Raw genomic sequence first — 27,570 nt, 5'->3', positions numbered from 1 at the left:
TATGCTTAATTCGACAGTATTTTATTTCATCCATGCTCTCTTTCATAGGGTTGTCATTGTACATTCAATAATAAATGGAGGCGAAGTGTTAATTTCCACAAAAATGTTAAAATTTTGAAAAACATTGTTGTATTGGAAAGATGAAAGAATTGAAAGGCATCGAAGAGCCTGATACCGTCTACCACTGACATCCCTTAAAGCATAAGACTACACAGGGGCCGATTCTTGGCAGTCTGTTAGTGGCCTCAGTCATGTCCCAGACAAGTGAATGATGCAGCGGCAGTAAAATGGTTTCTTCTCATATGCAGTTGTTCCTACAGCAATGGCAGCAGAGTTGGTGACACCTACGAGTGTGAAACCTCTTGGAATAGAGAGTGTGGGCATGTGCAGGGTATGAGGGGTAGAGAGGAGGCGTTATCAACAATGCCTCTTAGGGCGTAAGCCACTGTCATCTCCTCAATGTCAAGAATGGACAGCAGAGTTAACGTATCTCATGTGGCATTTCACACAGGGGCAGATTGCACTATCTCTAAACCTGCAGGGAAGAACTTCCCAGGTGATTTGCAAACTAATGACAAAACCCGAAGGCACACAAGTGTCACTGTATGGTTTTTGATGCATAAGTCTAACTTCTCCCCCAGTCCTCTCTCGTCCCCACACAACCAAATCATAATCTTTCTCACACTAGCCATGCCTCTGTATCCCAACCAAAGAAACTCTTCTTGCCACAGCACAGTGGGTAGTGTCCCTATCTCTGATGCAGCTGGCCCAAGGTTCAAGCCTCTTTTCACCTCACTTCAGCAGAATGGCAGGTTGGTGCTGCTGTGCAGTGCTGGGGGAGCATTGATCTGTCAGTCATGGCCAATGAGGTGTTAAACTGAAGTTCTGCATGTCTGTCCAGTAATAACGAGAAAGCTCCCGGTTAAAAGCTGAAGAGAAGTGAAGTTATTTACAATGTGCTGCATAATATCTATTCCCCTATCAACACCCTAGACATAGAATTGCTGTCTGTGAGACACAAGTTGTGTGCCATATCTCCTGCATTTCAATAGCGGCTGCGCCTCTAGATGTTCCAAATTTGTGGAAAGTGCCATAGTAAAGTGAGTTCTTTCTTCTCCTTTTAATGCATTCCAAACGGGCGGACTATTCTGGTGCCATGATCCATGTTAATAGTGTTGTTGCCTGAGCTGAAAGACGCTGATTATAGTGTAATCATGTGGCTCTCATAATCTTCTGGCTGGGAGTTCAGCAGAACAGGCTGAGCGTTGAAGCTACAATGCACCTGGATTGGATCCAGCTGAAAGGTGTGAGGATGAATCCAAAGGCTGAATCCCTGTCGCCAACGAAATAGGTGCACGTTGAGGGCAGGGTGACGAGTAGGTGGTTCTCAAAACTCCTGTCACTCTGAAACTTTATTAGGGCACCTGGGCATCCTCAATTCCAGTTCCTTGGCATCAGTACTGAATTCAATCACGTCTCTCTCAGGTACATATCTTATTGAAAGAATTCTGCCAACCAAAGGACCACAGCTTACATCAGTCAAGGGAGTAAAAGCAAACAGGAAAAAAGGAAATGCTTTACTTTTCACAAAGTTCCTGACAAGGATCACAAACATGGTCTTGATCACTGCAAAGAGAGAGAGAGAGATTTGTGATCAGGTTTTCAATTCAGGCCAATGTTATTGAAGACCCTTTGTCAGAACAGGGAAACAGAGAACTTAATTGTTTTCTCTCTTTCTCAGTTCGACTGGAAGAGACCTCAGCTGAAAAAGCTAAGTCTGTTTCTCATTCTGCATTTGCAGTCTGACCTTCTGGGTCTTTCCAGCATTTTCTGGTTTTATTTCACAAGTCCACCGACAGGCAGTCTTTTGATTTTCATTAACAATTAGTTATGATGATTACACTACAGCTGGTCTTCCTGCTCCTCTCAACAGCTCTCCAACCTCTAGCCCCCAAAATTCCCCTTATTTCAAAACTCTTTTGAGCTTTGCACAGTGCTTAGGCACATGAATTCCACACAAGGATAACGTCTTTGTTAAAAACATCGATGGCTTCGGAATACGTCGGGCATTTAATGGTCATTCTTTATTTTTGACCACCTTCTGACTTGTGACCACTGAACACCATACAAACTAGTGCAACACCCCCAGGTGCAACGTGTCTATGGAAAACCCCCCCTCCCCCTCATCCCCATCCGACCCACAGACAAAATGAAATAAGCTTTGACAGCTGACTTAGTCATTCCTCAGGAAAGTTAGCAGGTACGGGCCAAATTGGTGTTGTGATAAGAAAATAGTCATCAGATGACTGGGGGTGGTGTTGTGCCTGGGCAGAAGACTTGTGGGGGTGATGGCCAATTGTTGCAAGGGGAAGGGCAGTTACTTCAGTTGGTGGGGTGAAGGACCAGGGAGCAGTAGAAAAACTCCCTACCTAATGGGAACCTACCCGAACCAGCTGAGCAGATCTCCTTTAGGTCACACAGCAAAGGCTACACAAGTGAGTCATGTGCCAGGTGGGACTGGGTGTGCACACTCCGAAAGGGGCTCTCTCTCACACTGTACAAATGCTCTATTTCCTTGTGGTACAGAGCAGGGTAGTCTGACCCATGCTGGCTTCCAGAACCATCCCCCATTTCCCCACTATTTCTCTCAAAGCTACTCTCGCATACTCATTAACTCACCCTCAAGTTCCCCTGGAGCTGTGACATAGCTGAGTGAAACACTGTGCTAATACACCACCGACATTAATGGACATGGCTACTGTTGAACCCCATAACACTTGTGCTGCCTTCAACAAGTCAGAACTCACACATAAATCCTCTATTTCTGGCAACCCACAGGAAGTCCCTGACTTGCAGTTACATTTGACATTGCGTTGAATGTAGGTTTTGCAGCACATGAAGAAAGCGAAGACATTTCTAGCCAGAGTTTGCCTGAACAAACCCACATCCCAACCTATGAGGATGGAGCTGAAATCAGCACTGGGCCATATTGGTGGTGGTGGGGAGGAAGGCCCTGCCAATGGAATCAGTAGGTCAGATTGTTCTTCACGCTGTCAGTACTTTTCTTATAGAAACTTGGTAAAGGGAATCTTGGATAGAATTTCTAGCAATGAAACAGGCCATTCAGCCCAGCTGGAGAGTCCTTCTCCCTCCCCGTGCCCCTCGTAATTTAGTTCCTGATTAAAATAAATGCATCTTTTGAATTCCATATGAGGGTTATCCGCGAGTGCTGATATTTATAGCAGACATATCTTACTCACCGAGACACTGGGCTGCTGTCCTACACCTTGGTTGCCGCGTTGCTTGGCTTGAACCGTGATCTCTGTGCTTTCTCTGTAGTCCTTCAGTGCGTGCTGTTGCTCCCGCACCTTCTGACTCTTGACTGGCAGTGGGGGTCTGTTGGGCACGGGGGCCCACGTGCTGGGCAGGCTGGTACCTGTCTTGGAAAAGTCAGCTGTGGCAGGTGCTTGTTTGGTCTGTGGCTTCTCCTGGGCCGAGTTCTTCATCTCTGATACAGTGTAGGAGCAATTCCGGACCGCTGGTGTCTGGGGAAGCACCTGCCAACTTGACTTGGTCAGTTTATTGGCAGAGATCTTATCTGCAACTGCTGGGGCCTCTTTCCTTGGGGCCCAGGGTGACCCTGGCTCTTTCTTTAAGCCCGTGTTCGGCCTCTGTTCAAATATTTCATACAAGGGATTACTAATCATCTCTATTGACCTCTGCTCACACGATGGGGTTGGTGGTTTCCTTTGGCTTTTTGGTGAGTTTATTTTCCAGGAATTTTCAGGGATGCTGCTGTTTGGTTAAAGAAACATAGAAGGTGACATTACAACATGAATCAAAGAATGAGTCAATATATGTAAAATGCTGCCTGTGCACCCGTGCAAGAAAGTGATTCAAGATTTGGAATGCAACCTCCAAAGAGATACATCACAGTCAGCACACTTTGCTGTTTTTTGTACAGTGTGTGTGTATATATAAATACACACACACACACACACACACACACACACACACACACACACACAGAGGGGTGATTGATAAGTTTGTGGCCTAAGGTAGGAGGAGTCAATTTTAGAAAACCTAGCACATTTATTTTTCAACATAGTCCCCTCCTACATTTACACACTTAGCCAAGTGGTTGTGAAGCATACGGATCCCTTCTTTGTAGAATTCGGCGTCTTGGACCTCCAGAAAGTGGTCCACAGCAGGGGTGATTGATAAGTTCGTGGCCTAAGGTAGAAGGCGATGAGTTATACAACTCTCGTTACATGCACGTGCAGTTCAACTCTTTCAGTGATTATGCAGAAAGTTTGAAGTTAATAACTCATCTCCTTCTACCTTGGAAATAAAAAAAGTAATCTTGCTTAAAATATTAAAGAAATGTGTCATCTTTAACTTTATGCCTTTTGGAAATCAGTTCACCTTTTACTTGCCTTAGCTATTCACAGTAACAGAAATTTTGACCAGGGGTGCCCAAACTTTTGCATACCACTGTATTATTTAAATTCATGGACTGTTATTAATGGACAAGAGGGTGAATATTATAGTCACATGGATAGCAGGGAGAGTTACTGATAGAGTACACGAGGAATTATTAATAAATTACAGGAAAGATTATTCATAAATTATTTGTTACAAAATACACGTGGACTAAGATGTTAACTGTCCTGTGCTATCACCAGTGGGATCATCAGTTGATCTGCCACCTGTCTTCAGGAGTTTCGGCCCACTTATGATCAAGACTCCCTTGAGGTGGTGGGCCAGCAGTGCTAAAGCACCACCTCCCACTGGTGAGCTTAAAAACTTAGCATCTGCCTCTATCAGAGTTGTTGGTCACTTCCATCCAATAGATAGTCTACTCTTCAGGTGTCTATGCAATTACTGAAGGCTTTGCAAGATATGTACACACTGTCTGACTATCTGCCCTCTGGACATACTTGGTCCACACCCATGCTGATCCTTTCTCTGCTGCCTCAGCTACAGCCCTGCTGGTTGACTTGATCTCTATTCATAAATTATTCATAAATTATTTGTTTAATTATTGGGAGGGTAATTCATGGACTACGTAGAGAACTATGAATGGGCCACAGGAATAAATTATGAAAGGAATACATGGAGTGTTATTAATGCACAATGGAGAGAGGAATTAGAGGGATTAACTAATTGATTGAAAAGGAGATTGTAATAAGTAGACTACGTGGATTGCTGGATTTCATGGAGAGTCATTAACCGACAAACGAGATTCATCAGTGGATTTTAGGAAGAGTCATAACGAACCATGAAGAAATATTTACAAGTTACTCAAGGTACATTTTTCATGTACTACATGAAAAATTATCACTCGGATACAGAGTATCATTAAGTAGTCAGAGGGAGGATCTGAATGAATTATAGATACCGTTATTGACATCCTGGCTAATGGCTGACTACAATAGGTCTTATATAAGGTTATTAATAAATTATAGGGAGGAATAGAAATCTTTCTGTGGTCCTTTACTACCTCAGCGTATGAACCTTTTATGACTTGTTGTGACATACTGATACTTCATATGGTAGGTTGTTTATAGATCACTGTTAGAATTAAGAATGATCACATGGGGAGTGGTTAATAGGATAAAACAGAGCATATAACCCACTGTATGAGGCTATTGATGAATCACAGGGAGATTACTGATCATCCACAATAGACAGCTATTAATAGACTACAGAGATTTATTGAGCAGTTGAACAGAGAACAATCAAAGGACGGTAGGAACTTGAGAATATGATATTGAGAGAGTCATAAAAGTGAGTCTCTAGATAGTCCTGGACAAAGAGCTGAACATTCCTGGACACATGGGGAGTTATTAATGGAGAGAAGGGAATGTTATTAACAAATAGCATTAGAATATATTATTTAACTGCAGGGATAATTATTACAATATGACACGGAGAACTATTAAATGATGATAGGGTTAAATATTAGGAGACCCTACTAATATTTAGTAGGGATATAGGGATAGGTATTATAGCCTGCAAGGAGAGTTATTAGTGAAATACAGGCTACAGAGTATGTTATTAATAGACCAATGGGCAGGGAGTATTAGTTTATAATTGGGAGATTATTAATGGGGTATCTATAAAGTATCTATGGGAAGAGTTATTAATGGATTGCATGGGTAGTTATTAATGGTATATATGGGGAGTCACCAGTTGGCTATAAATGGTTATTAATGGAATATAGGAAAAATTATTAATATGCTATATTGAAAGTTATTAATGGAATAGATGGACAGTCAATCATCAATAAGGAAAATTATTCATGATCTAAAGGAGGGATTATTCGTAAATTACATTTGGGGTTATTAAGAGACTGGAGCAATCAACAGTAATGGGAAGCAGAGAGTCTGGGAATGTGAGTACACAGGGAGTTATGTTTAGGTTGCAGTGAGATTTATTAATGGAAGACCCATAGAAATAGATAGAATGCAGGAAGGGAATGTAACAGACCACTTAGAGTGTTATTAATGGATTACTTAATGTTATTAATGGATTACATGGGTGTTATATAATGAACCGGAAGTGATTAGGGAGCATAAGGTAAATGAGTCCTTAGGAGCCAGTGATCACAACGTGATTGAGTTCAACTTGAAATTTGATAGAGAGAAAGTAAAGTCTGACGGAGCAGTATTTCAGTGGAGTAAAGGAAATTACAGTGGTATGAGAGAGGAGATGGTCAAAGTAAATTGGAGGGAGCTGCTGGCCGGGATGACAGTAGAGCAGCAATGGCGTGAGTTTCTGGGAAAAATGAGGAAGGTGCAAGATAGATGTATTTCAAAAGCAAAGAAATGCTCAAAACAGACAAGTTAGGGAGATGTTTAATTGGAGTAAGGGGAAATATGAGGCTATTAGGCAGGAACTTGGAAGCATAAACTGAAAACAGATGTTCTCAGGGAAAAGTTCGGAAGAAATGTGGCAAATGTTCAGGGTATATTTGCGTGGGGTTCTGCAAAGGTACATTCCAATGAGACAGGGAAAGGATGGTAAGGTACAGGAACCGTGGTGTACAAAGGCTGTTGTAAATCTAGTCAAGAAGAAAAGAAGAGCTTACGAAAGGTTCAAAAAACTAGGTAATGATAGAGATCTAGAAGATTATAAGGCTAGCAGGAAGGAGTTTAAGAATGAAATTAGGAGAGCCAGAAGAGGCCAGGAGAAGGCCTTGGCAGACAGGTTTAAGGAAAATCCCAAGGCATGCTACAAGTACGTGAAGAGCAAGAGGATAAGACGTGAGAGAATAGGACCAATCAAGTGTGACAGTGGAAAAGTGTGTATGGAACTGGAGGAGATAGCAGTGGTACTTAATGAATACTTTGCTTCAATATTCACTATGGCTGAAATAGCTAGCACAAGAGGGCATAGTTTTAAGTTGCTTGGAAGTAGGTACAGAGGAGATGTCAGGGGTAAGTTTTTTTATGCAGAGAGTGGTGAGTGCATGGAATGGGCTGCCGGCGTAGGTGGTGGAGGCGGAAACAATATGGTCTCTTAAGAGACTCCTAGATAGGTACATGGAGCTTAGTAAAATAGAGGGCTATGGGTAAGCCTAGGTAGCTCTAAGGTAAGGACGTGTTCAGCACAGCTTTGTGGGCCGAAGGGCCTGTATTGTGCTGTAGGTTTTCTATGTTTCTAACGTTTGATGGCTCTGGGTCTGTACTCGCTGGAATTCAGAAGGATGAGGGGGTATCTCATTGAAACCTTTCAAGTGTTGAAAGGTCTAGACAGAGTAGATGAGGAAAGAATGTTTCCTATGGTGGAAGAGTCTAGGACAAGAGAGCACAGCCTCAGGATAGAGGGGAGCACACTTTCAAAACAGAGATGCTGAGAAATTTCTTTAGCCAGAAGGTGTTGAATTTTTGGAATTTCTTATCACAGACAGCTGTTGAGGCCAAGTTGTTGGATATATTTAAGGCAGAGATTGATAGGTTCTTGATTGGACACAGCATCAAAGGTTACTGGGAGAAGGCCAGGGAACGGGGTTGAGGAGGGGAAAAAAGGATCAGCCATGATTGCATGGCGGAGCAGACTCGATCGGCCAAATGACCTAATTCTGCTCCTATGGCTTTTAGTCTTATGATTAGATATTATTCACCTATGAAGAAGACTATAAATGTCTAAACAGACTACATAGGGAGTTATTAATGGAAATATAGAGATTTGTTGATGGGTTGCAGGAAATGTTATTAACAACTTACACTTGGAGTTATTAATGCTTCTTCAGAAGTACCATTTATGACTGCATGGAGAGCTAATAATGGATGGCAGAAAGAGTTAGTAACAGATTGCACAAAGAATTATTAAAAGGTAAATTACAGGATAGATTATTAATGGAGAATGGAGCATTAATACTTCAACACATTAAGTACTGTATTATTAATGGACTGTAGAGACAGTTAATAGACCACACAGAATGTTATTAATGGTCTATAGAGAGGGTTATCTATGAATCACATGGAGAACTATTAATAGATTCTGTGGAGTGTTATCAATGAGCTACAGTGAGTTATTTACTGGGTACATTGGTAGTTACTAAATGGCAAAAGAGTTAGTTAAGAACTACATGGAGAGTCATTAATGAGTCACAGTTGTATAGAGTCATTAATGAATTGTAAGGAAATTTAATAAGGGAATGCAGTTACTGAAGGATTTGGAAAGCATTTAGTGGACTATTTGGAGAATACTTGAAGTACAGAGAATGTTATAAATAATTACTGACCTATCAGTAGAGTTACTGATGGATTATAAGGAGTGATATAAACAGGATATGGAGGAGCTGTTGATGGACAGTGAGAGCTATTAGGGAGATGTATTGATGCATTATTAGTAAAGCTATTAACAAAAATTATTAATGGACTATGAGAGAGTTGTTGAAGGAGTGCAGTATGACATATAAATGGATTACAATGGAGTTATTAAAGGACTGCACAACCATTTCTGGGTGTACTGAGTGCTATGAAGAATTATACAGAGAGATGTTAATGTGTTTCATGAAGAGTTAATAATGGACATGAAGGAAAGGTAATGAGTGTGACAACAGGTGACACCAATCAACTTCTTAGTGAGTTATTAGTGGGTTTTGGGTGAGGGTTTCTAAAGGACCAAGGAAGTTTTAACATTTTATTGTTATTAATTGCTTAAACAGTGATATTAATTGGAAACAGAGAAGTTTATTAATGATTAGTAGAAAGGGTTTATAAAGAAGTAAACCAGATTACTTCAATGTACTAAAGTCATTGTTATTATGATGAAGACTACGAGATTATAGTTGGAATTACAGAAATAGTTTCATTTTGGTGCAAAAAATAACTAAGAAGGAACTAGAAACATTTTAGTGAACAACTGTGTGTTATGTTATTGGAATACAGAGGTGGCTTTAATAGACTACTGAAAAAGTTATTATTAGGCTGCTAGGAACGATAGTAATTGGCAAGTTTGTTTTACTAAAGGATTATAAGAAAGGTTACTAACTGGAAACAGGAGGATTATCAATAGACATACCGGCAGGCTATTAATGGACAAGTAGATAGGGTTATTTGCACTGATGTCTTTAAGTTGTAAATTCATTAAGTCAACACTTGCCACATATCAATGTGCTCTTAATTTGTAGGCCTTAATTGTGTGTAAATTTGGCTGAAGCATTGCATCAATAATTTGCTGTGAATTGATGGTAAAGATCTTGACAGATATGGAAGACTCTACCAATCTGTATGTTCTTGTTTTAGGGCCAATATCCACACAGCTGGGGCTTGGAGCAGAAATCCTGGTTTTCAGAGGATGATCTCTGAACAATTTCAGTTTTCTCTTGATATTCCTAGAATAACTAAAACTCCTTCTATGACACTTTTGAATGGACTCTAGCTCATTTGTAGGTACCTCAGCCATTTTTCACATCAGCTTTTGTCATTGGAATTCAATAGACAATAGACAATAGGTGCAGGAGTAGGCCATTCGGTCCTTCAAGCCAGCACCGCCATTCACTGTGATCATGGCTGATCATCCACTATCAGTATCCAGCTCCTGCCATATCCCCATAACCTTTGATTCCGCTATCTTTAAGAGCTCGTTCATTCCCACTTGTTTATCTAATATTCATCACGGGTCCCACCATTACAACCTGACCAGGAGTCTGCCCTCCACCTTTTACATCTTCACCATTTAATGAGATTATAGTTGATCTAAGATCCAAACTTCCCTCATATACCTTGATTACTTGCTATCAAAGATATGTCGATTTGTGATGTGAATGTATGCCATGTCAGAACATGTACAACTTTCCGTGGTAGATGACCCCAAACATTCACAACCTTTAGAGCTTTTCTTTATTTTGGTCCTAGTGAGTGGTCCATTATTCTAAGGTTCTGACCAATAACTTCAGGATCTCCTCACTGGTAAAGCATTATCTCAAGTGGCTTGGTCAAACAATGTACCAGAAATACAGTACACATTTCAATGGGGTCACCTCACTAAGGAAAGAAGCCACATGCATTTTATCTCTCTTCAAAGGACAATGCCCTCATCCCAGTCGACATAGTTCCACTAACTTTGGGGGCAAGTAATATCCATGCTTAGGTATAAGATCAATAATGTATTCCAAGTATGGTCTTCATCAATAGTCACTTACATTCTTCTACTTTGTTGAGCACCTAAAAGTGGAACTTGCTGGTGGCCAAACATTTTAATTACCATTCCCATTCCAACATGTTGGTCCATGGCCTCCTCTTGTACCAAGATGAGGCCACCTCTGGGTGGAGGAGCAACACCTTATATTCCATCCGGATAGCCTCCAATCCATTAGCATGAATATCAATTTCTCCTTCCAGTAAAAATATTTTCCCACCCCCTTCACTTGTCTTCTATTCCCCACTCTGACCTCTTACTTCTTCTCACCTGCCTTACACCTCCCCTCCTCCTTCTCCTCTCTTAGCAGGTTCCTTCCTCTCCAGCCCTTTATCATTCCTTCCCACCTGGCTTCACCTAGCACCTTCAGCTGTCCTCCTTCACAATCCCCCCCCCCCACCTTTTCATTCTGGCCTCTTCCCCCTTTCTTTCCAGTCCTGAAGAAGGATCTCAGCCTGAAATGTTGACTGTTTATTCATTTCCTTTTTTAATTTTATTTTTATTTGGATAAGGAATTCACAAATATCATGTACTTTTTTCACACATATAACCTTTTCCATTTTTTTATATGTATAAAACTACAATTATTTATACATTCTTAAGTACACATTGAGATGATATAAAAGGAAAATAAACATTTAAATAGATAATTATGTACTGTGGTAGATCTAACCTATTAGGCTAAGTAATGGAATTAGTTGTTAAGAAAAATGGTAATAATAGTTTCCATATAACCCTTCTGGACCATTTCCACTGGTCCAAAATGTTGTATATAAGCCTATGTATCAACCATTGTAGGTGTTTATATCCTAATTTGTTCATGCTTGCTCCTGCCCGCAGACATAATTATCCAATCCCTATGTACTTATTTACTTAATTTTTTCATTTTTTTATCCCTTTCCCAAATCTTTCCCTTTACTTGTGTTAATTCTCTATTTTCCAAAAGAAAACAAAAAAAAAACAAACCTTTAGACTAGGGGTGCTTACGTTAGCAATATTACTGTGTTGATGAGAAGAGTAGTTTAAATCATTAGGAGAGTCATCTAAAGTCTGCTCGCATTGGGGTTATATATTCAATCCATTTATTCCAGATTTGATAAAATTTTTCTTTTTGAGTTCTCAGGGAGTAAGTCAACTTTTCCATTTTAAATATTTCCAAGATAATTTCGTACCAATCTTCTAATGTAGGTGGTATTGGATTTAGCCATTTTCTAGTGATTGATTTCTTACTTGCCGCTAAGAGGGCCTGCAGCAACTTTATATCTTCCTTCTGTTCAAGAAACAATACATGCCCCAAATAGCGCGTCTCAAAGTTCAGAGGTATCTGGGACCTAAGTACCTTAACTAATGTTCTATGAATACCTTCCCAAAATAGACTTAATTTAGGGCAATCCCAAAAAATATGAAAATGATTTGCCTCCTTGGAGCTGCACCTTCTCCAACACATCACATTTGTATCTTTATATTTTTCCTGATATGGGGTCTTGAAGTATCTTATAATGTTTTTCCAACAATGTTCTCTCCAAGTCAAAGAATTAGTCGAGGACCATTGAAAGCTGCAGATTTTCCCCCAAGCCTCCTCTGAAAGTACCAACCCCGCTTCTTTCTCCCACTTCTCTTTAATATACAGTGTATTTACATTTTTAGCATGGGAGAGTGCATTATATAATCGAGAAACTGATTTACTAGGTATTGAACTGCAAGCCGAATTCAGAATCTTGAAAAATTCTAATTCTACTATTGATAGGTCTGTATATCTACAACTCTGGTTAACATAGTTTTGTACTTGAAGGTACCTAAAAAAGTCGTTATGTTCTAGGCCATGTTTGTCCTGCAGGATTTGGAAACTTTGTAATACTCTTTTATCTATAAATGAGAGGTAGGTTGTAAGACCTTTCTTTATCCATAGCTCAAATCTTTTATCTCCTCTGTTGGGAAGGAATTCGGTATCATATGCACACCATCTAAAGAGTTTTAACATGTTATTAATTCCACATGAATTAACCACCTTCTACCATACTTTTAATGTAAGATTTATCCAAGCGTTTTTAAATTTTTCCAACTGGGCCATCAATCCTTTGTCAGCTATTGAGGCCTGAAGAGGAAAACTGTCAACTAATCCAAATTCTATTTCCTTCCATCTAGCCTTATATTCCCTATTACACCAATATAACAGAGGGGTTATCTGTGAGGCATGAAAATAATTTCTCAGGCAAGGAAGAACCATACCTCCTTCCTTCCCTAACTGTAAGGTGTTATATCAAGTTCTAGGTTTCTTTCCTTGCCAAATGAAGCGGGAAATCCATTTGTCCCATTCCCTGAATTGATTATCATCCACCTCCACCGGTAAAGTACGGAAAAGATACAATAACCGAGGAAGAATATTCATTTTTATAGTATTTATCCTTGAATTTAAACTTAAAAAGGGGATAAGATTCCATCTGTGCATATCTGCTTTTATCTCTGAGATTAATGGCCCATAATTTTCCTGTGACAGTGTTGAAAGATCCTTCGGCAGGGTTATTCCTAAATATTTTAATGATTTAGCTTCCCACTTAAGATCATATGTATCCTGCAATTTTTTGGATGGTGTATAATTTAGGGACATAACCTGCGTTTTGTTTACATTTATTTTATAACCTGATATTTTCCCAAAGTCATCCAACAGTGTGAACAATCCTATAAATGATTTTTCTGGTTCACTCAGATAGACCAAAACATCATCTGTGAATAATGCCACTTTCTGTTCAATCCCTGCCACCTTGATACCTTTTACGATTTCGCTCTGTCTTATTAGTTGGGCAAGCGGTTCAATATATAGCGCAAAAAGGAGAGGAGAAATTGGGCATCCCTGTCTAGTGCCTCTCTCTAAGATGAAGGAGTCAGAGAGGTCCCCATTTATCTTAATTCGGGCTGTAGGGCTGTCATATAGAGTCTGAATTACTTTAATAAACTTTCCTTGAAAGCAGAATCTTCCTAACACTCTGTATAGGAATGCCCAACTAACCGAATCAAAAGCTTTCTCAGCGTCCAATCCTACTACCATTGTCTCTGTCTCATTCTTATTAACCTGTTCTAATATGTGCAGAGTTCTCCTTATGTTGTCCTGTGTTGGTCTTTGTTGAATAAATCCAGTCTGGTCTAAATGGATTAGGCCAGGTAAAAGCTTTTCCAATCTGCGCGCTAATATAGATGTAAGTAGTTTGTAATCTAAATTAAGAACACTAATTGGCCGATAATTGCCACATTCTAGTTTATCTTTACCCTCTTTAGGAATAACTGAAATAATCGCTTCTCTCCAGGAAGGTGGAGTTTCTCCTCTCTGCAAGATCCAATTAAAGGTGTTAAGTAGTAATGGGACTAACTGTGTCTTCAGGGACTTGTACCACTCTGAGGTAAACCCATCAGAACCCGGGGACTTTCCAGCCTTTAACCTAGAGATGGCCACGTTCAGTTCTTTGACAGTTACTGGTTCTAATAAACTTTCATTTTGTAAATCTGTAAGTTTAGGTAGATCTAAAAAATTCAATACACTGTCTATATAGGGCTCATTGGGGGCTCGGGGTTGGGAGTACAGCTCTTGATAATATGTTTCAAAACTCTCTTGAATTTTCCCTATTGTACTCTCCACAAGCTTTGTCTTTGGATTCTTTATTTTATGAATTGTATTGTCTGCTTGTTGTTTTCGTAATTTATATGCTAATAATCTAGCTGATTTACCTCCTACTTCATAATTCTTTTGTCTCAGGTAAAGAAAATTTCTTTGAGTTTCCAACGTATAAATATCATCAATTTCACTTTGCAATTTCCTAATTTCCTGTTTTCGATTTGAATTACTTTTGTTGCTATCTACAACTTGAAGTTGTTTTAATTTTCCTTGAAGGTCTGCTAATTTTTGTGCATTGATTTTTTTCATGTGAGTGGTAATGGAAATAATTTTCCCTCTCAGTACAGCTTTCAATGTATCCCATAAGATCACTGGTGATGTTTCTCCCGTGTCATCAAGGTCTAGATATTCTTTGATTTCTCCCCTTAATCTCTCCATTACTTTCGGGTTATTGAGTATATGCGAGTTTAGCCTCCATAGTGTTTTCCTCATTTTCCTTTCCAGGATTAGAGACATAGAGACTGGGCTATGATCCGACAGATCAATTGTTGCAATATTACAGTTTTTTATCCTGAGTCTATCTGTATTAAAGATAAAGAAATAGTCTATCCTTGAATAGGCTGAATGAGGGAAAAAGTAATATGTATAATCTTTACTAGTAGGGTGTAATTCCCTCCAGACATCTATAATTCCCAACTCCTCCATCAATGAATTCACTTTCCGAGTCAGAGGTTTATTCTGAGTAACTATTCTTGAAGAATCTAATATAGGATTTAATCTAATTTTAAAATCCCCTCCACAGATTACTACCCCTTGAGAACTGACCATTAGGTCAAAAATGTGTCTATAAAATGACCATTCACAACCTGGAGGAGCATAAACATTCAGCAATGTTATTTCTGTACCTTCTATTCTTCCTGTGATTTTTACGAACTGTCCTTCTTTGTCTCTAGTCTCTGAAATATGTTCATAATTAAGAGTACTTGATATTAAAGTAGCTACCCCTCTTTTGTGACTCAATTTATATGATGAATAAAATACATGCTTAAAGCCCATTCTTTTTAATTTTCCATATTCAGATTGGCTCATATGTGTTTCCTGGAGGAAAGCTATCTGTGTCCTCTCTTTTTTCAATTTAGACATAATCTTATTTCTTTTAATTGGATTCAAAACCCCATTAACATTATAGGAAATTATTTTTACCAATTCAGTTTGCATTTTTCTCTAGTAGAAAAAAAACACTCTCCTTTTCTAACCAAACAGTAAGCAATCCCTTCTCAACAGTAAACCAAGACATAACCACACCCTAGACATTTTTGAACGTGTAACATTTGAAAATTTTTCCCAACTTCCCACAGTGAGGCCTGAGCACCGACCCGCCTCAGTTCAGAGGGATAACCTCTATCTTCACCCTGTGTTAGAGGGCCCTCAGCAGTTTGAATAATCATAGAGAATTTTCTCCTATTTATGTCTCGACCATATTGCTATCATTCAAGTTATTCCGCCTAGTTTATCTTCAGTTACCAGTTTTCATTTTACCTTTAAGTCCGATTTACTCTTTTCAGTCATTTCTCTTAATTAATCTGTGTTCTCTGTACATTCGTGTCTGAATATTTGCAGCTTTTCCTTGTAGTTTGACACTCTGGTTCGTGTGGAGCGTCCTCGCCCCACCAACTGCCACGACTTCTGCCGAATCTTCTCCAGTAGCGACTCCGGTTGGGTGATAACTTTAATAGGTAGTCCCCGGTCCGCCAGGTCCAATGTTGCCTCCTCCACCGTAGCGTAAGTTTTTGTCCCTTCGTCGTAAAAGACTCTCAGCTGAGCTGGATACAGGGTCTGGAATCTGATGTTGTTTTCCTTCAGGACTCTCCGTGTTTCCGTATATTCCTTCCGTCTGGCAAGAATCCCCGGTGCGTAGTCGTGGTCTAAACTGATTTTGCAGTTGTTCCACATGAAACCTTTCTTTTGCCATGTCCTTTTAAGCACCTCTTCCTTCGTTCTGTAACTGAAAAATCTGACCAGAATCGATCTGGGCTGGGCGCCTGCTGGAGGCTCTGGTGCCAATGCGCGGTGAGCTCTTTCTATCTGTAGGTCTTTTGCGGCAGGTATATCAAGGTTCTCTCTAAGTAGCTTCTCCACAAAGGGGATCATCAATCCGGGTTTACCTTCAGTTCCTTCGGGAACTCCGTAGATCCTCACATTTTCCCTTCTCGAGCGGCCTTCTTGATCTATTAGTTTCCACTGGAGCTGGTCTTGCAGCTTCAGCATCTCTGCTATCAACTCCTCTGCGTTTTGTAGCTTCTCTTCAATTCCAACAATCCTCGCTTCGGCTTCATCTATCCGCGAGTTAGTTTTTACTATTTCTCCTTTAATATCTTCCAGCTGTTTGCTGTTATCTTGTCGGAACTCGCGAATCTCTCCGAGAATCAAGGACAGAGTCACCGATTCCCCCTCATTATCTCCATCCTGGCTTGCCGTGGGGGAGCTAGGCCCGTCGCCTTGCTGCGTCTCTTTATGTTCATCAGCCTTCGGAGTGGACTTTTTAATCTTGTTCTTAGACATCATCCTTGCCCCTTTTATTAATTAAGTATTTGTCTAAATTTGATTATGGGGCAGTTTACCTTCTTTTTTGTCGAGAGACCTTTTCCTTACGCCGCCATTCCCTTGATGACCCGGAAGTCCAGCCTCGACTGTTTATTCATTTCCATTGATGCTTTCTGGCCTGCTGAGTTCTTCCAGCATTCTGTGTGCATTGCTTTGGATTTCCAGCCTCTGCAGACTTTCTCATGTTTATTATTAGACTCTTGCGCTTCAATTCACTTGCAAATGAAGGGCAGTGACTCGGCTAACAGGCTTCGGGCACATGGGTGTGGAGCATGCATGATCTCTCGGTGATTCTGGGGAATTTCCTGTGGTTGCTTTGGCTTCTTCCCACATTCCATACAAGTGTGGCTCATTGTAAAAACTCCCCATGTGTGTAGCGATGTGGTAGAATGTTGGGGGTGGGGATAAACCTGAAGGTGCGGAGAATCAAGTACAGGATTACTGCAGGAGTAGCGACAGGTTGATGATGGGCGAGCCCAGTGCCCTGTTCCTGTGCTATATCTCTCTATAACTCTACGAAGGCTGACTATTATTCTTCAACATTTATTCCTGCTTTGTCAAATATGATAGATTCTTTATAAAGACACTCAGCTATGAAAATCTACATTTCCACCTAGCCTTTCAAAAGGAAAGTCCTGCTCTTTCATTTTTCTTACTGAAGTACAAATACAGTTCCCACAACTTCTGAACATATCCATTTTGCAAGCCTTTCATACCTTACTTCAGCAGCATCAGTGACAATCTGGAGATAGTGCAGCTCACCTCCGTCCCACTTCTTCCTCCTCCATGTTGTCTGTTTATCACTCATTTACAGTCCATGTTACCCCTATTTTATGCCACCAATTTTATAACTACTTGGGTTATATTTTCCAAACACTTTTAAAAAATCTGAATATTCCATATCTGCTAGTTTCCTCTTCTTTGCTGGCTACGGACTTAGAAAACTATTTGGTTTTCACAGATTGTTTCTTTGTATAAATCTGAACTGCAGCATATCATTTTCTAAACGCACTGTTCCAACATAACCAAAAATACGATTCCAACATTTTCTTTGCTACTGTGAGTTAGCCTACTCACCCATAGTTCTGTGTTCTCTCTCTATCCTTTCCTGTGTAATGGGATTCCGTTTTGCATTTTCCAATCAATGGAAGTCATTCTAAATCCATCTCCGTAGCCAACAGTTTCAAAATCTTAGAACGCATGCAAAGTTCAGAAAGTATGACAGCTTTGAATTCCAATAAATTTACTTCTATTTAAAAAAGGCTTTGGTGGGAACATTCTTTTTCCCCACGTGTTAGGAATATTTTTGGACTTTTTCACCACGACTTTTCCTTATTCCCATTACCCAATCCTCACAATTACAATTTGTTTCAGCTTCATTAAACCCTTGACAAGATACAGTTATTTAACCTCCATTATCAATGGATCGAGCTCTTTACTGTGATGTTTTATTTCCTAAGGGAATGTATTATCATCACACGTTATGATGTAGTCTTAAATTATTCCCATTTCTTGTTTGACAATATCCTTTCAATTCAGTTTCTGAAACCTGCTTCAACAAACTTGCAGCTTATTTGTTCATATGCAAGGATTTACATTTGGGTATAATGAAATCACCCCAAGATTCAAGGTATTTTTTTCCCTCTGGTTGCAACCATTCTTTCTCAGGGAATATAATCCAGAAACGAAGCTATTTGAGTTATTAGTGACATGACAGAGGTAGCACACTTGGAAGGAAAATGATGACCTCGGGTTCTAAACGCTCTGAACTCATGGTACTTTCTTACCCTATTTCATGGTTTGTTGCAGAGGAAAAAAAAAACTCAGTGATAATTATTCCCAGGTTTCAAAAGAGATCATTGGGACCTCTTTTGGTGCAGCCGTGACCTGTAGAAAAAGGACGGGTTACACTTGAATCCCAGGGGGACCAATATCCTGGCAGGGAGATTAGCGAGGGCTACTGAGGTGACTTTAAACTAGAATGGTTGGGGGGGTGGGAATCAAATTAAAGAGGCTAGGCGAGAGGAGGTTAGTTCACAACAGGGGGATGGGAACCAGTGCAGAGAGACAGGGGGGTGTAAAGTGAGGGTAGAAGCAAAAAGTACTAAGGAGAAGAGTAAAAGTGGCAGGCCGACAAATCCAGGGCAAGCATTAAAAAGGGCCACTTTTCAGCATAATTGTATAAGGGCTAAGAGAGTTGTAAAAGAGCGCCTGAAGGCTTTGTGTATCAATGCAAGGAGCATGTAATGTATGCGGGATGGTTTTTTGAACCAACATGTCGAGGAACCAACTGGAGAGCAGGCTATTCTGGACTGGGTTTTGAGCAATGAGGAAGGGTTAATTAGCAATCTTGTCGTGAGAGGCCCTTTGGGTAAGAGTGACCATAATATGGTGGAATTCTTCATTAAGATGGAGAGTGACATAGTTAATTCAGAAACAAAGGTTCTGAACTTAAAGAGGGGTAACTTTGAAGGTATGAGACGTGAATTAGCTAAGATAGACTGGCAAATGACACTTAAAGGATTGACGGTGGATATGCAATGGCAAGCATTTAAAGGTTGCATGGATGAACTACAACAATTGTTCGTCCCAGTTTGGCATAAGAATAAATCAAGGAAGGTAGTGCACCCGTGGCTGACAAGAGAAATTAGGAATAGTATCAATTCCAAAGAAGCAGCATACAAATTCGCCAGAGAAAGTGGCTCACCTGAGGACTGGGAGAAATTCAGAGTTCAGCAGAGGAGGACAAAGGGCTTAATTAGGAAGGGGAAAAAAGATTATGAGAGAAAACTGGCAGGGAACATAAAAACTGAGTGTAAAAGCTTTTATAGGTATGTAAAAAGGAAAAGACTGGTAAAGACAAATGTAGGTCCCCTACAGACAGAAACAGGTGAATTGATTATGGGGAGCAAGGACATGGCAGACCAATTGAATAATTACTTTTGTTCTGTCTTCACTAAGGAGGACATAAATAATCTTCCAGAAATAGTAAGGGACAGAGGGTCCAGTGAGATGGAGGAACTGAGCGAAATACTTGTCAGTAGGGAAGTGGTGTTAGGTAAATTGAAGGGATTGAAGGCAGATAAATCCCCAGGGCCAGATGGTCTGCATCCCAGGGTGCTTAAGGAAGTAGCCCAAGAAATAGTGGATGCATTAGTGATAATTTTTCAAAACTCGTTAGATTCTGGACTAGTTCCTGAGGATTGGAGGGAGGCTAATGTAACCCCACTTTTTAAAAAAGGAGGGAGAGAGAAACCGGGGAATTATAGACCGGTTAGCCTAACGTCAGTGGTGGGGAAACTGCTGGAGTCAGTTATCAAAGATGTGATAACAGCACATTTGGAAAGCGGTGAAATCATCGGACAAAGTCAACATGGATTTGTGAAGGGAAATTCATGTCTGACGAATCTCATTGAATTTTTTGAGGATGTAACTAGTAGAGTGGATAGGGGGGAACCAGTGGATGTGGTATATTTGGATTTTCAAAAGGCTTTTGACAAGGTCCCACACAGGAGATTAGTGTGCAAACTTAAAGCACATGGTATTGGGGGTAAGGTATTGATGTGGATAGAGAATTGGTTAGCAGACAGGAAGCAAAGAGTGGGAATAAATGGGACCTTTTCAGAATGGCAGGCGGTGACTAGTGGGGTACCGCAAGGCTCAGTGCTGGGACCCCAGTTGTTTACAATATATATTAATGACTTGGATGAGGGAATTAAATGCAGCATCTCCAAGTTTGCGGAGGACACGAAGCTGGGTGGCAGTGTTAGCTGTGAGGAGGATGCTAAGAGGATGCAGGGTGACTTGGATAGGTTGGGTGAGTGGGCAAATTCATGGCAGATGCAATTTAATGTGGATAAATGTGAAGTTATCCACTTTGGTAGCAAAAATAGGAAAACAGATTATTATCTGAATGGTGGCCGATTAGGAAAAGGGGAGGTGCAACGAGACCTGGGTGTCATTATACACCAGTCATTGAAAGTGGGCATGCAGGTACAGCAGGCGGTGAAAAAGGCGAATGGTATGTTGGCATTTATAGCGAGAGGATTCGAGTACAGGAGCAGGGAGGTACTACTGCAGTTGTACAAGGCCTTGGTGAGGCCACACCTGGAGTATTGTGTGCAGTTTTGGTCCCCTAATCTGAGGAAAGACATCCTTGCCATAGAGGGAGTACAAAGAAGGCTCACCAGATTGATTCCTGGGATGGCAGGACTTTCATATGAAGAAAGACTGGATGAACTGGGCTTGTACTCGTTGGAATTTAGAAGATTGAGGGGGGATCTGATTGAAACGTATAAAATCCTAAAGGGATTGGACAGGCTAGATGCAGGAAGATTGTTCCCGATGTTGGGGAAGTCCAGAACAAGGGGTCACAGTTTGAGGATAGAGGGGAAGCCTTTTGGGACCGAGATTAGGAAAAACTTCTTCACTCAGTGAGTGGTGAATCTGTGGAATTCTCTGCCACAGGAAGCAGTTGAAGCCAGTACATTGGCTATATTTAAGAGGGAGTTAGATATGGCCCTTGTGGCTACGGGGATCAGGGGGTATGGAGGGAAGGCTGGGGCAGGGTTCTGAGTTGGATGATCAGCCATGATCATAATAAATGGCGGTGCAGGCTTGAAGGGCCGAATGGCCTACTCCTGCACCTATTTTCTATGTTTCTACGTTTGCACTCTCCTAATCTCTTCTCAAGTGTCACTCTCCTCAGAGTAGGGAGGTTTATTTTTGCTCACAACCCAGGCTGACACCTTAACCCAGTAGTGAGGGTATACCGCACAGTCTGAAGTGCCACATTTGACTGGGACAAAATAAATGAGATCTTCACTGTTTGTACAGGGTCCAATAATAGATTCTCCCTGCATCATTAGAAGCAGCTCTGGGTATTCTTCTAAAGCAGGGGTTTCCAACCTGGAGAGCACAGACCCCTTCCTTTGGGGCATTGGGCCATGGCATAAAAAGGCTAGGAGCCCTTTTTCTGAAGACATGGCTATTATTCTGCAGAAATCATCAACACCTTGTGACACTTTATCCACCATTAGTGGAATACTCTGCGGAAGTGCTTCGGAGCCCCTGTAAGTGCTTTTGTAAAAGTGTAAAGAAATGAAAGGCAATACAAGTTCCTTCTCTGAACCTGTCAAAGCATGAATAACATTCAGGTATGACTGTGGTCAATTTGTTAACTTGAAGCTAGATGCCTGAGATGCTGTTCCAGTGAAATTTGCATCGATTCTGTTTGATTTGCAATGTAAATTAATTTCTTTATACCTATCCTTTATTATATCTTAAATTAGTATTTTTCATCAATTGGAAAAAAACCCTTAAGTTATATTTGCTGAATCTTAACATTGTTTTCAAGTTTCAGTTTCCAGATTACTGTCAAGTTGTACGTGACTCGCCTTTGATCAGCTTGTGGGCATTAGATTCACCGTCAGATTGACCTGTTTTATTTTTATTCAGTTGTTCTATATTAGAAGTTATTCTGCCAGTATAATACATGAAGCAAACTGACTTTTCCCAGCTTCTCCTCCATTTCCTGCCATCTCCGGTTCCAACACTGTTTGCACTACTCTCTCGTCCCTACCCACATCTCTATTCCTGGCTTGGTCCTCAAGTCCTTCCTGTTTCATTGAGACCTCCTGACCCCTGCTGTAGATCTTCTTTATGCTTCAGGTTTCCTGGTGTGATTAACACATTCTGCGTGCTCTCGGTTGGCCTTCCAGTGCCTCTATTTTGCCTCTGACTGAAGCGGCTCTGTGGGCATTGAACATGTCAAACATATCCATTTGTAAAAAAATAAATGTTACAGGTATAAACCATTCTCAGTCCCAGTGTTACTCTGACGGTGGTGCAGAGGAATACATTAGCTTAGCAGGGCATACGTATAGTAATAAAGATTCCAAGACATGAGTATTATAGAAGTACAGCACATGTAATATTAGAGTACATGGGGATTAAAAAGGCAAACAAATATTTACAAACAGGAATGAAATACAATTAAAGGAATGCAGAGTGAAGAGCCCAAGATCCAAATATAATACAAAAACATCACATATACAATAATATATCATTGAAAAAGCAAAAAACTGCATATGCTGGAGATTTGAAATAATGAAAGTACTCTGCAGGCCAGATGGTGATAGAAATGGAGTTAATCTTTCAGCTCAACCGCACTCATCAGAACTGATGGACGGCCATGAATCTGAGGGGTTAACTCATTTCCCTCTCCACAGGTGCTGTCTGACCTGCTAAGTATTTTCAGCATTTGCTGTTTCCTGTAGGCGTATACATTGAATTACATAGATGACACAGAATGGAAACAACTGCTCCGTGCAGGTGCTTATGGTTCACTGAAGCCTCCACTCACTTTACACTAGCAACTCTGTTAGTTTCTCTTTCATGAGTTTCTCCAGGTTCCTGTGAAATGCATCAATGTTATTTTCCTCAATGTAGTAGCGAGTTCCATGTTCTCAGGATGAAGAGGATTCTCCTGAATTCCCTGTTGGCTTAAATGTTCACTCCCTAATATTCATTGCCCTTGTTTGATCTCCTCAGATAGAAACCTTGTCTCCACCGAAAGCACTGAAAACAGTGGATTCCATTAATTGAGCCATCCGTTAATTGGGGTAGCTGCTTATTTGGACAACTCTTAAAGAGCAAAAAAAATTGAAAAAATAGTGGGGATTCCCTTTGTTTATTTGGGAAATTATGACGCTTAATTGGGACAGGAGATTATACTGAGCAAAGAGGAAACAGTTTTTAAATAGCTTCAGTTGAATGTACATTCAAAAAGCAGTGAATTTTGGCAAGATACAAGCAGTAAGACAATTCAAAACTGTTTTGCTCACTGCTGTTTCAAGCATTCAAAATTGAAGATGCCAGAGACAACCGGGAGTGAAAATGAAACAATTGAACTACTTCAACAAGCTGGGGACCACGAAGAATTTGAAGGTATTGACAATCATTTTGAATGTTACAATGAAAATGAAGATTTGGAGGACGCAATCATCGGGAGGATTGTATGAAGGCTGCCCATTATACGTACTCTGAATCTGCATTGATTTTGTTCATTTACAAGTCAATCAAAAGAACATGGCAGCACACAATGAGTAACTATCCAGATAACTATAACTGGATAGTTACCCATAAATAACCATTGGGAACTACAGTTTTATAGTACTGTAGTAGCATTGTTAGTTTCTAATTCATCCTGTAATTCTTTTAAATGCATAATTTGTTAGTTAAGTGGTAGTTTGTTCTGTTTTATATGTTTTTAGATATTTCCAAGAAATTTCAGCTAATGAGGTTGCCTCGTAATTGGGACAAAATGTACTGGTCCCAGTGTGTCACAATTAACTGGAATCCACTGTATATATTACAGTAATGGCAAATAAATCTCTAAGCCATAAATATGATCTGAAAGCACTGCACATAGAGGATAAAAAATAAATATAAATATTTGTACATAGAAGATGAAGGGTGATGACTATACATTCAAAGCTGAAACAAACATTCAGAGATACATACAACTAATTAATACGACAATATCTGAGAAAATCAAGAGTTTGAAGGTGGGTCTGCACTGGGACTGAGATACAAATACATAGGAAAACATTAATCTGGAGGAATATAACTCTATCATTAATAAACTTATAAATATAATGTATTAAAGGCAATGCAAGTTCTTTTTTTGAACCTTTTTAAAGCAGGTTACTGTGGTCAATTTATTAAGTCGGAGTTAGTTGCCCGAGATGCTGATCCAGTACCAGTGACCCAGGTTCAGTCCCCGCCACAGCCTGTCGGGAGTTTGTACATCCTCCCCATGACATTGTGGGTTTCTTTCGGGTGCTCCGGTTTCCTCCCACAGTCCAAAGAGGAACTGGTTGCTAGATTTATTGGTCATTGTAAATTTTCCCATGATTCGGCTAGGGTTAAATCGGGGGGTTGCTGGGCAGTGTGGCTCAAAGGGCCGACTCCGTGCTGTATCCCAATCAATCAATAAATAAATAAATAAAACTATACTTTCACATAAAGTAAACAGAATAAAACAAATGTTAAAAAGGACAGAAGTGAATTACTTTCTGTCACTAAATGCTGGTTATGTTCCCTCCCACTATCTGGTGCCTGTGAGTCTGATGGCAGACAAAGACAGCCTGTGGCTGGGACTCTCCCACATGTAGCACAGCTACTCAGAGTTGCACTGCATCATCAAAGTATCCAGTGACAGAACACAAAGGGCTCAGCACAGAGACCCAACCGATCGAAGGAATACCCACCTGCAAGGCAGGGCCAAGGAGAAAACAGATCTAGCCTGGGAAAACATCAGAATGAAAAGCTGACAAGTGAAGTTATCATTGAATAATGGGTGGCCTTTAAAACGGGGATGCTTCAGCGACAGTGTGGCCCTGTTCCTGAGAGAGCAAGGGGTGAGCAAAGCAAAGATAAAGCTCCCTGAGTAACCTGAAAGGATTTGTACTGCTAAGAGAGGAGTGAAAGGGTGTGTAGCAGCTACAGTGATCTTGCATAGTGCTGGTGTAGACAGACTGAATTCCTGTGCTATAACCATTTTGTAACTTGCTGATACGGCTTATTAACTGTCTACCCCCAGGCTTCTCATCACACTATTCTCACATATTAAGCCACCCCTATACTGCCACAGAAGACCTTATAGTTGATCAAAAGCAATTGCAACTTCAAGTTGTTTAAGCAAATCCAAGGCGGAACTCTGCCATTGTAACTTTGACTTCTGTCACATATCCAGTACAGTTACAGAAAATGGAATCATTGCCCTTGCATACTGTGGGTTTACAATGAGGATGGTCTCATGTCTGAGTTGATTTTATTCAACACCAACCAGCACTGACTCACTCTGTAGGTTTGCTTGCCTATAACAGGGATGGACTACGCAGTGAATGCACTGTATTGTTCTATGCACTCATGCTTGGCAAGGACTGGGCTAATGTAGCTCAGATTATGCTTTTAACAAGGCCCTAGACAGGTATGAAGTCATCACAAGTGATGAGTTTTTTATCCTTTGAATTTGATCCTAATCCAGAGTTCAAAGGGAGAGGCCCACATGAACTACGTAATGCTTTTTCTCCTTTTGGGTTCTCACTTATGGTACCTTGAGGACTTGGCATCATCCTTGAAAGTGCTGTCTGGTAGGTATGGTAATGGCACTCGGTCTCGGGCCTTGGCAGCTGCTTCTTCTGCTACCACATTGGAGGGCGATCTTGTAGCTAACCTAATGCAATGGTGAAAGGACACATTATTCCCAAGAAAACATTATTTCCTGTTCACACTAACTCAACATAAACTGTGCCCAGTATCTTTGTTGGGAACGTTCTAATCAGAATATCCAGCACATTTTAAATACTGCCTGAACTGGAAGTAACGGTTGTATGACAAGACTTCCTCACCAATTTCATTTGCAGATAGGCAGTGCAGATAACAGCAAACTGCAGCACAGTGTTGGATTGGGAGTGACTGAATGAATTAGACAAAAAAAAAAAGATGAACCAGAAGACTCTGGGTTCAATTCTCATTCCAAAGCATTGAGTGTATAAATCTGACAATTTTGAGAGGATGCTGGAGGTGCCATCTCCCAGACGCAAGCTTAGAGGCACATAGCGAGCATCCTATCAGATGCATCACAGCTTTGTAAGGCAGCTGCTGTGCTCGAGTCTCCACAGAATTGTGAATGCAGCCCAGTCCATCACGAAACCAGCCTCCCCTGATGAACGGTCTCGGCCCGATACACTTGCTCTTTATTTCCCTCCATAGATGCTGCCTGATCTGTTGAGTTCCTCCAGAATTTTGTGTGTGTTGCTTCCCTCTATTGATTCTGTATAATTAACACTAACTTTTGAATGGACTTCTTATACAACAGGGATAACTCATGGTTACACCTGCACTACCCTTTCTCTGAAACAGTAACTCTACATTCTACATTGTTTGTTTTTGCCCCTTTTATACCACCTCAATGTACTTGTGTAAGGAATGATCTGTTGGGAAGGCATGCAAATAGAGCTGCATCTCAGTACGTGTGACAAAAATAAACCAATGACCAAATACCAAACAAAATTATGGAACCATGACAATCTCTTAGAAACAGAAGTTATTCCTTATTAGTGCCAAATCTATCCATAAGACACCATAACCAAACAAATCGCTGGTTATCCTCACATTTTGGCTTGCGGGAGCTGGCTCTGTGCAGACATTTCTGATAAGAGACAATATAACTGATGAAGTGCTTTGGGAAATCGCAAATATAATGGCTTGCACAATATAAAATGCAGTTGTCTGTCTTTAACTAATAGGCATAAATTGTATGCCCAGTTTTGTGAAACCCCACTTCCATTTTGTCGTACCATTGTAGTGGTTCTGAGTGGGTTCTCAGGTGGTTGTAAAGGCCAATCTGTGGACACGAGTAAGTGGTGGCAGTGGCTTGTAGTTGGGTCTTTTTGTTGTTCACTCTTTCCTTTCTCAGCTGCCCCTTGTTCTCTGTGGCACAGCAGAGGTCGCTCTCATGTAGCACAGCTCCCTCTTGAACAGATTTCCTCCAGGTGCATCTATTGAGTGCAAGGTCTTCCCAGTTTTTAGATGTCATGTCGAATTTCTTCAGGCTGATTTTTATGCTATCTTTGAAGCGATTCCTTTGCCCACCGGGGGCTCACTGACCTTCATTCAACTGGGAGTAAAGTATCTGT

General features: G+C 40.6%; 1 protein-coding gene across 4 annotated transcripts in view; it reads right to left on the bottom strand.

Annotated features, from left to right (window-relative positions):
* The window catches only part of inpp5d (inositol polyphosphate-5-phosphatase D), a 149,706-nt gene continuing 122,136 nt past the window's right edge, over positions 1–27,570 (bottom strand). For 3 of the 4 annotated variants that reach the window (XM_072255668.1, XM_072255670.1, XM_072255671.1), the window contains 3 exons: positions 25,986–26,105; positions 3,261–3,795; positions 1–1,626 (listed from right to left, as the gene is read on the bottom strand). In XM_072255668.1, coding sequence (XP_072111769.1) covers positions 1,624–1,626; positions 3,261–3,795; positions 25,986–26,105 — 658 coding nt within the window. In that variant the 3' untranslated portion in view covers positions 1–1,623. The remainder of the gene's footprint in view (positions 1,627–3,260; positions 3,796–25,985; positions 26,106–27,570) is intronic. The other variant, XM_072255669.1, reaches the window with a different exon arrangement.

This window comes from Mobula birostris, chromosome 4 (genome assembly GCF_030028105.1).
Source record: "Mobula birostris isolate sMobBir1 chromosome 4, sMobBir1.hap1, whole genome shotgun sequence".
NCBI classification, from domain to species: Eukaryota; Metazoa; Chordata; class Chondrichthyes; order Myliobatiformes; family Myliobatidae; genus Mobula; species Mobula birostris.
Note: the sequence above shows the minus strand (reverse complement) of the source record. Positions and strands in the feature narration are given on the sequence as shown.